At 39.9% G+C, this 9,007-nt stretch overlaps 2 protein-coding genes across 8 annotated transcripts in view; both read left to right on the plus strand.

Annotated features, from left to right (window-relative positions):
* LOC106884136 (uncharacterized) overlaps positions 1-5,269 on the plus strand; it is a 43,317-nt gene extending 38,048 nt beyond the window's left edge. For 5 of the 7 annotated variants that reach the window (XM_089355610.1, XM_089355608.1, XM_089355611.1 and 2 more), the window contains 3 exons: positions 124-369; positions 1,752-1,873; positions 3,614-5,269. In XM_089355610.1, the coding sequence (XP_089211736.1) occupies positions 124-369; positions 1,752-1,873; positions 3,614-3,716 (471 nt within the window). In that variant the 3' untranslated portion in view covers positions 3,717-5,269. The remainder of the gene's footprint in view (positions 1-123; positions 370-1,751; positions 1,874-3,613) is intronic. The other 2 variants (XM_089355609.1, XM_089355614.1) reach the window with 1 other exon arrangement.
* A 2,658-nt stretch (positions 5,270-7,927) lies between these two features.
* LOC149134802 (uncharacterized) lies at positions 7,928-8,377 on the plus strand. The gene has a single exon (XM_089355830.1). The coding sequence runs from the start codon at positions 7,928-7,930 to the stop codon at positions 8,375-8,377; it is 450 nt and encodes a 149-aa protein (XP_089211956.1).
* The last annotated feature ends 630 nt before the right edge of the window (positions 8,378-9,007 follow it).

Consider the following 9,007-nt stretch of genomic DNA (forward strand, 5'->3'; position numbering starts at 1 on the left):
ATGTAAAAGGCCAGATCTGACTAGCTTGAGCATAAAACAGGAAGAATATTACGGCCAGATCTGATTTGAACTTAACCTGGTGAAAAATAAATGTTTTTTTTTTTTTGTTCCTTTTGTATTTAGGAAGAATCTGTTGCTGAAATAAACCTGGCATCAGATGTGGAAGAGAATATGGAAGAAGGTGAAGTTAGCAATGGCTGTGGAATGATGCAATTAGAAAATAGCAGCAATGGCTTCAGCAACAACAACAACAACAACATTGTCAGTGAAAACAACAAAAACACTTTCCATCATCAACAGCTTCAGCAGCCAACAGACTTTGCTTCATTTGATGAAACCACATTCGTCCAGGACTCGAAACACAATCAGGTAAAAATATCAGCAGACTTTATCAATTGGTGTTCACTTTGTCAAAATGTTATAGGCATAGCTTTGGTGTCTTATGGTTTGGCCTTTCTTTGTAGACAAAGCTTATCCACGATCAGCTAGTTTCATCATCATCATCATCGTCATCGTTTAACGTCCGTTTTTCCATGCTGGCATGGGTTGGACGGTTCGACTGGGGTCTGGCAAGCCACGAGGCTGCACCAGGCTCCAATCTGATCTGGCAGAGTTTCTACAGCCAGATGCCCTTCCTAACACCAACCACTCCAAGAGTGTAGTAGGTGCTTTTTTATGCGCCACCAACACAGGAACCAGAGGGGGCTGGCATTGGCTACATTCGGATGGTGTTTTTATGTGCCACCAGCACAGGAGCTAGTCAAGGCAGTGCTGGCATCGACCACATTTGGATGGTGCTTTTACATACCACTGGCATGGGAGCCAGTAAAGGCGACGCTGGCATCAGCCACGTTTGGATAGTGCTTTTTACATGCCATCATTACAGGGGCCAGAGGGGGCTGGCATCGGTCACGTTCGGATGGTGCTTTTTACGTGCCACCGGCACAGGTGCTAGCCAGGGCAAGGGGCTGGCATCGACCAACGCTGTAACCACTAATCTCAAGTTTGTTATAGCTCCCATTAATTTGAAGAGCGAGAAGAGACTGATGGCATGCAACTATTTTAGGCATTACTTAAAATAATATGATGATACACATTAATGGCTGGTTGTAGTAAATTCTGGACTCCAGGCCTAATTGTAGGGCTTTGTTGGTCAATTAAAAATCTGTAAATTGCAAAATAAGGAAACTAAAAGAATACAAATTAAGTTTTATTAAAATAAAATCTTGTAACTTAATTTAATGCATTCTTTCATCATCGTCATTTAACATCCACTTTTCCATGCTTGCATGGGTCAGAAGAAATTTGTTGAGACAGAATTTTATGGTTAGATGCCTTTCCTGTTGCCAATCTTCACCTGTTTCCAAATGAAGTAATATTTTCCCATGGCTGGATGTGTTTTTCATAATGATGATGATGATGATGCTCATTTACAATGATCATGTGATCTCTACTCATGAGTACACACACACACAAACTGCTTACAGGGTTTTGGTGAGCCTGAAACTATAGGGGAAGATACTTGCTTGAAGTACTGTGTAATGGGACTGAACCTAAGACCACAGGGTTGGGAAGCAAGCTTCTTAACCATACAGTCATGTTTGCACTTTTAAATATAAGAACTCAATCCATTTTGGATGGAATTTGGTTCTTCCTCTACTAGGATCTACTTTCATTTAATATTAGACTAAAAAGATGTTTTCTTTTCTCTTTTAATTTATTTATTAATGTCTTTTTTTTCTGTCTTGTAGCAGAATTCAGATGTTAAACCAAAGGAATCTTACGAAATACAGTCTGAGAGTTCATCATCTTCAACACCAACTTATTATCAGAAATTTAATACCACTTTAGGGCCAGCAGATAGGTTCTGTGTGTAAGTTTTGATTCTGTCTTCCTATTATTATCTTAGTTTCAATCTCTTTTTGGTTTCCATAATACTACTTTGTGTGTGTGTGTATATATATATATATATATATATATATATATATATATATATATATAGTCAACTTAATGTGACAGTCCTATGAAAGGGAAGAATGCTACTGCTATTTAGCCCTAGGAAAAACCGTTTCCTGTTGGCTTGACACATTTCCTGTGTCCTTATGTTTTCAATGATAATAAATGCCCTGATGCTGTACTAGGCAGTGGCTCTCATGGCTTCTGATCTTAATTGATTGAAAGTGTTATCATGTACTTTGTTTTGTCTTGGTATAAAAGATGGGTTACAACAAATATTTTGCTCAATACCACAGATTTGCTTGTCAGTTGTTTGACCTTAACCAGTTGGGCATGTCCCTTGGTGGCTGACGATATGTGCATCTCTGATCATGAGCAGAAGTAGTGGGGGAGAATCATAGCCATGTGTTGAGAAGAATTCTTTGGTGGATTTGAACAATTCACATCTGGAAATATGGGTGTTTTGCTCAACATCCTTAAACAAACCTTATTCAGGGACCTTTTGAGTGGGATGGGCTACTCAGCCTGAAGAAAATTCTAACTGGGCCCCACTTGCAAGACCATGCGCTGTTTATCTTGATATGAGATCACCATTTCATGCACATATGGTTGTGATGCATGTGCCTGGTGTACCCTTATCAGACGGGTATAATGGACTTCGTATATTTTACCCCAGTGTCATTGTGATGGCATGCACTGCTCTCTCACTCAATAATAATAATGATAATAATAAATGGAGTTTGGACTTTCAGACTGTACTGTGATGGTGATGATACAAGGAAAGTTTGTCAGGGCAGAAGGTGTATGTATGTATGCCAAGTAGTGGATATGATGAAGGCAATTGAATTTGATTGCAGATATAAATAGCTATAAAGAGTATCTGTGGTGATTGAGTAAAAAATATTGGACTCAAAGTCGAATGCTAGAAACATAATTTTGGCAATAAACTCATGGACAGTCACAATGGTTTGGTATAGCACTGTGAAGGTGAAGCATCATGTGCACCCACAGGTGAAACATAATGTGTGCCCACAGGTGAAACATAATGTGCATCCACAGGTGAAACATAATGTGTGCCCACAGGTGAAACATAATGTGTGCCCACGGGTGAAACATAATGTGCACCTACAGGTGAAACATCATGTGCACTCACAGGTGAAACATCATGTGCACCTGCAGGGGAAACATCATGTGCACTACAGGTGAAACATGCATGAACACCATGTTCACCCACAGATGTGTGCGTGTGTGTGTGTGTGAAGAGCTTTGAGATAACCCTGACACCTGGGAAACACAAGCACAAGTCCACCCTGCCTGGCGAAGCTGCACCAACAGAAGTACCACCTCCTATCTACAGAGCAGGATTGTAGACGCACAAAGAAAATGCAAACTGTGCCAAGTGCAGCACCAACGCCCTGCCTGCAGTCCCAGCAGACCTTCGGCAGAACCTTCCAAGCAGGCATTGGACTGATTGGCCACAGCTGGACACACTGTGCCCTGTCTGTGATGTCCTTGGTCATTGTCAACAACACGGGATGAACTAATAAGGCGTGTGTGTGTGTTTGTGTTTGTGTGTGTGTGTGTGTGTGTATGTACTTAGACGGAAGCTTTGTTAAATATCTAATCTTCATTTCCCTGTCTTTTTTTCTTTTTGCAGAGGTGGTGCATTTGGTTACCATCTTGGACTGAACCGTTCCTACTGCAAGCCCTCTTGGGATGCTATAGCTGATATGAGAACTTATGTGTCAGACTATTACTGAGATTAAGTTGATGTTTAATTTTTTTTGTTGTAATTTTGTTTTTTTTTTATTTTCTTTCATTCTTCATTTTACGTGACTCTTTGTTCACATCTTCATTATTATTTTTATAAAATACCAGCTGATTATATTATATTATAAATATCTGAAAGTTTTTTTTCCCTCTTTGAAATCATATTTTCACACACCTTTTAAATTCATAATTGTTCATATTAAAAAAAAAAAGAAGAAAAAAGGCGGTGCTCCAGCATGGCCGCAGTCAAATGACTGAAACAAATAAAAGAGTAATGGTTCTGGGAGACTTTGTCATTTGATGATGGGGGACTTAAAGAAGAATTTAGAAGGAAAAAGTGGAAACACAATGACCGTCTGGTTAAGGTGCTGGAAACACATGCAAATGTTGTTGCAGTTGTTGTACTCTGTCCTTGGACAAGAGACATTTTTGTGTAAACTCCAGTCTTAGTAATTGACAAGAGGTTCCCCATTCTTACTTCACAATTGTGTTGTGTTTCAACTGGTGGTGGAAGAGCACTAACTTCAACAATATGAAAAAAAAAAAAGAAATTGGAAGAAAAAAAAAAGGAAAAAAAGAATTAATATTTCCAATGATCCATCCTCACTTATATCTGAATGAAATGGTGGAAAGTAAAGGGGTTAAGAAAAAAACCCGGAAAAGGAAAAAAAATAATGAAAAATAATCGAATTTTCTGTTTTTTTTTTAATTGGTCTGTATTTTTATGTTTAAGAATCACAAATAGCTGAGTTGATTAAGCATTGGCATCAATAAGTTTCAGTCTCTTCCTGGCCCTGTAGTAAGCTCGGTTAAGTTCACCGAACTATAAATGAGCAATGAAGTGCAGTGTAGTTCACTGCTGAAACCTTTGACATCAATGTATAACTAATATAGTCAAGAGTGTCTTGTTAAGTTATAGTAATCACCTGATCAACCAAACTGTCAGACGTTGTTATACCTCACTGGTCACAGTGCACTTTGCATCGTTTTTAGGTTTTCAAATGGTGCCACCCCACTGGTTAGGCAAGCCAGTCCATCACAGGGTCACCCATTCACAGCTGAGCAGACTGGAACAATGTGAAGTAAAGGGTTTTGCTCAAGAACTTATAATATTCAACTCAAATGTTGTTTTGGCTTGGAGTAAGGGGGGGGGGGTGAGGACGTCTTCAAATGAATATACAACAAAAGAATTTATCGGATTGTCTCACTTCTTACTCACTCCATTCACCCCTCTCCCCCCACAACACACTTTTTGTGTTTTACCAGTTGTTTGCTTTTAGTTTATTTAATTGGTATGTTTTTTTTTTTTTCTCTCTCTTTTTGTTTTCCTGTGCAAAAGGAAAAGGAAAAAAATTGAACTCACTCAATTTCAGTAATTTTCTGCATTTGGGGGAAAAAAAATTTATCAAAATGTGTTTCAATGTAAATAGATTCAAGCTGTCGATATTACAAAATGTCTACAAGAAGAACGACATTCGACACACCGTATACGACAGTGGAACTAGTTGAAAGTAAATAAAAGAACATTTGTATATGCCTTGAATCACTATTGTTATTATTGTTGTTGTAGCTGTTGTTGTTGTTGTTGTTGTTGTTGTTTACTTCCAGATCAGTTCTGATCTGCTGGATTTTATAATCAAAGACATTCTATTAATGACCATCCCAACCTTTTGTTTTGTCATACACTGTGTATCTAGGACTACATTAGCTAATGTATTTCTGCTTCTGAAAGGCAGCAGAGTACGATGTGACAGACAGACAGACAGAACTGGAGCAGAGAGAAGACATGTCTTTGGTGTAGTGGATAAGGGCTATTAGCTCTCGGATTCTAAGTTCAATCCCAGGCAGGGACTTGAAAAATAATATTAACAGGAAAATAACATCAGCAACATACCTCAGGAATGAGAACAGTGTATCCCATTAGTCAAATAAAGGGTTGGGTTTGAAATTCCACCAGAACACCTGATGAAGGCTGGAGAGTACACCAGCCGAAATGTTGTGATAACAACAAACAAGAGGAGGACATCTGCCTGTCTATTGTAAATAATGCACAAAATTCCTCATCTCAGAAATATAGAAAAGTATTAGCTGAATTGGCGATGTGTGTGTGTGTGTGTGTATGTTTGTGTGTCTATTTGTCCCCTCCCTCACCACTTGACAACCGATGTTGGTGTGTTTACATCCCCCGTAACTTAGCAGTTCGGCAAAAGGGACCGATAGAATAAGTACTAGGTTTACAAAGAATAAGTCCTGGGGTCGATTTGTTTGACTAAAGGCGGTGCTCCAGCATGGCCGCAGTCAACTGACTGAAACAAATAAAAGAATACCATTGAAATCTTGAAGCTACAACTTCATTCAAAACAATGGGCATTTGACAAAGAAATCCAAATGCTAAAAGGTTTTCTATAATGCTGCTGTGCTAAAGCTACACTCTCTTCAATTTTAAACTGGGTCCATTTTACTGCCTTAAGGAAATGGTAGAAAGTGGGGTGTTTGTGATTTCTAGTGGTGAAATTTTATATCTTTTATTTCTTTCAGTCATTGGACTGCAGCCATGCTGGGGCATCACCTTGAAGGGCTTGGTTAAACAAACTGATTCAAGTGCTTATTTTTTTTAAAGTCTGCTATTTATTCTATTTGTTTCTTTTGCCAAACAATCAAGTTATCGGGACGTAAACAAACCAACACCAGTTGTCAAGCGATCGGCAGAATGACAGATACAAACACATCTATCTATCTATCTATCTATCTATCTATCTATCTATCTATCTATCTGTCTGTCTAATACAGGCTTCCACACAGTTTCCATTATCCTATTCACTACTAAACCATTGGCCAGTCTGGGGCTATAGCAGAAGATGTGGGCCCAAGGTGCCACACTGGTAATAAAACAAACTTAACCACACTGCCATGCCTGTTTATATAATTTTATTTCGGAATCATCCATGGTTAGCCAACTCCCCAGCCAGATAATACCATAAGCACCACCACTTGGTATATAAGACATTAATTATTTATTTTCTAATTATGCTAATTACGATATTGGTGAACTTATGTAGTATCGCCTTATTCCGTCACAAATTCCTTCATAGGTGCATTTAACATTACTGCAGAATTATCTCCCTTGATCTGCATAAAATCAGGAATACTCTCTGTTTTCTGCTTTATTTTAGTTGGACTAACTTTAAAAACTCTTTAACGCTTTGGCTGCCAAAGGAGTCACTAGTAACTTCTCTTGGCGATGATTTCTTTTTTGTCATGGAGCCCCTCATTGCTGTGGTTCGAAACTACATCTTCCGAATTTTAGAAAATCTCCAGAACCCAAATATCAGAAGGTTGCAAGCTACAGTCATCTTCATCATCGGATCACCTTGCCTTCCATAATTTTGGAGAGCGTGGTGGTGGGGAAGCCATTAAGGCTTATGTGATATAATCTGAAATATAAAATCTTTTATCTCTTACTTGTTTCAGCCATTAGACTGTGGCCATGCTGGGGCACCGCATGGTTCAGTCGAATGAATCATCAACTGCGCTTTTTTTCTTTTTTTAGCCTGGTATTCATTCCGTCAGTTTTTTTTTTTTTTTTTTTTTTGCTGAGCTGTTATGCTGTGTGTGGGGCAAACAGATACAAATACGCACGCACGCTAACACACACACACACACACACACACACACACATCGTCGTTAACATTGCAGGTATGACTGTGCTGTTGAAGGAATTGGCGCGAGTTGCCTTGTCTAGGTTCGCCTTCAGCACATCGTTCACCGAGTTGAATGTTCTCCGTCCTGCTTTTACCCTTCGCGAGATCTTACTCTCAATCTCTCGCCTCATGGTCACTTCTTGACCGAGATACACATAGCTGCTCACCTCTTCTATTTCATCATCTCCCACTGCTAGGCGACCGATCGGTACGCCCTCACACCGTACGTCTTTGGTTTTCGTACGGTTGATCGTCAGGCCAACCGCCGAACCCCTGAAATCCAGTTCGTCCAGCATGGTCTGTAGCTGATCGGTGCTCTCCGCTGTCAGCGCTATGTAATCAGCGAATCTCAAATGGGTGAGCAGCTCTCCGTTTATCCTTATGCCTCCGTTCCAGTTAATGTCTCGCATGACCATCTCGAGGACACGCCGGGAAAAGCTTGGGAGAGATGGTGCCTCCTTGCTTGACACCCTTCTCCACCGGAACGTTGATTGGTGAGGATGAAAAAGCGTAGAAACACGAATAGAGATGGGAAACACCTGGCAGAATATTCTGTTCTCTGTAAGGCAATAAGAAAGCGTCTTGAGAATGATTTCGAGAAGTACAGAAAAGAGAAGCTCCTGAAGACCGCACGTGAACGGAAGAGCCTCAAAAAATGCGAAAGGGAGACGATGCTTTATAGAACGGAAGTAACGACGCTGAAGAACCAGGACGGCAATGCAGTGACCAACAGAAGAGGTGTGGAAAAAGTCTGCAAAACCTTCTACACAAACCGCTTTAAATCGAGAGCAGTGACTGCGCCTCCATCTTTGGAAAGTGAAGGAGAGAAAGTATCATCTGTTCTGATCAGTGGAGTCGAGAGAACTGTCAAATCTTTGAACAAAGGGAAAGTACCGGGCAAGCATGGTATAACATCTGAAATGCTGCAGGCCAGCGGAGAGCAGCCATGAAAAACCCTCGCTCTACGCTTCAATCGCAACCTAGAGGAAGGATCACTATCTTCCCAATGGGAAGAGTCATGTACGATCCTGCTGTACAAGAAGGGCGATAAGGAAGATCTTAAGAACTAAACCGTTAAAACAAACCGTTAAAATGAACTGTTAAAATAAACCGTTAAAACAAACCGTTAAAATGAAAATAGTATCTTTTTAACAGTGGAAACACGAATTGTTGTTACTTATTTTATTGACTTTGAAGAAATGAAAGGCAGCAATGAAACTGGTGGAATTTGAAGTCTAGACGTCGAGAGAAGGAACTAAATATTGCAAGAATATCGAGGAATTGCGAGCCGATGAAGAGGCTTCCATGTGGTTGTTAAAAACAGCGGCTAGATCGCCATTAAATAATAACATCATATTGTCTTAAACAAGGAAAGGGCACATTTGCTAATGGGGTCTTCTTTTAACCCCTTCGTTCCCTCTGCAGCATCGACGATGGAGCATAGGCTGTCGATGAATTTTCTTCACTGTTCTCGATTCTGGATTCTTGAACTTGGGTGTCCTCACCCAGGTTTTGTTGGATTTGAATAATTCTGTAAGCTAGCTGGGGTATGCAAACCCACTTTTACCTCTAGGAAGAGG

The sequence above is a fragment of the Octopus bimaculoides genome, chromosome 7, assembly GCF_046866305.1.
Source record: "Octopus bimaculoides isolate indiv1 chromosome 7, ASM4686630v1, whole genome shotgun sequence".
NCBI lineage: Eukaryota > Metazoa > Mollusca > Cephalopoda > Octopoda > Octopodidae > Octopus > Octopus bimaculoides.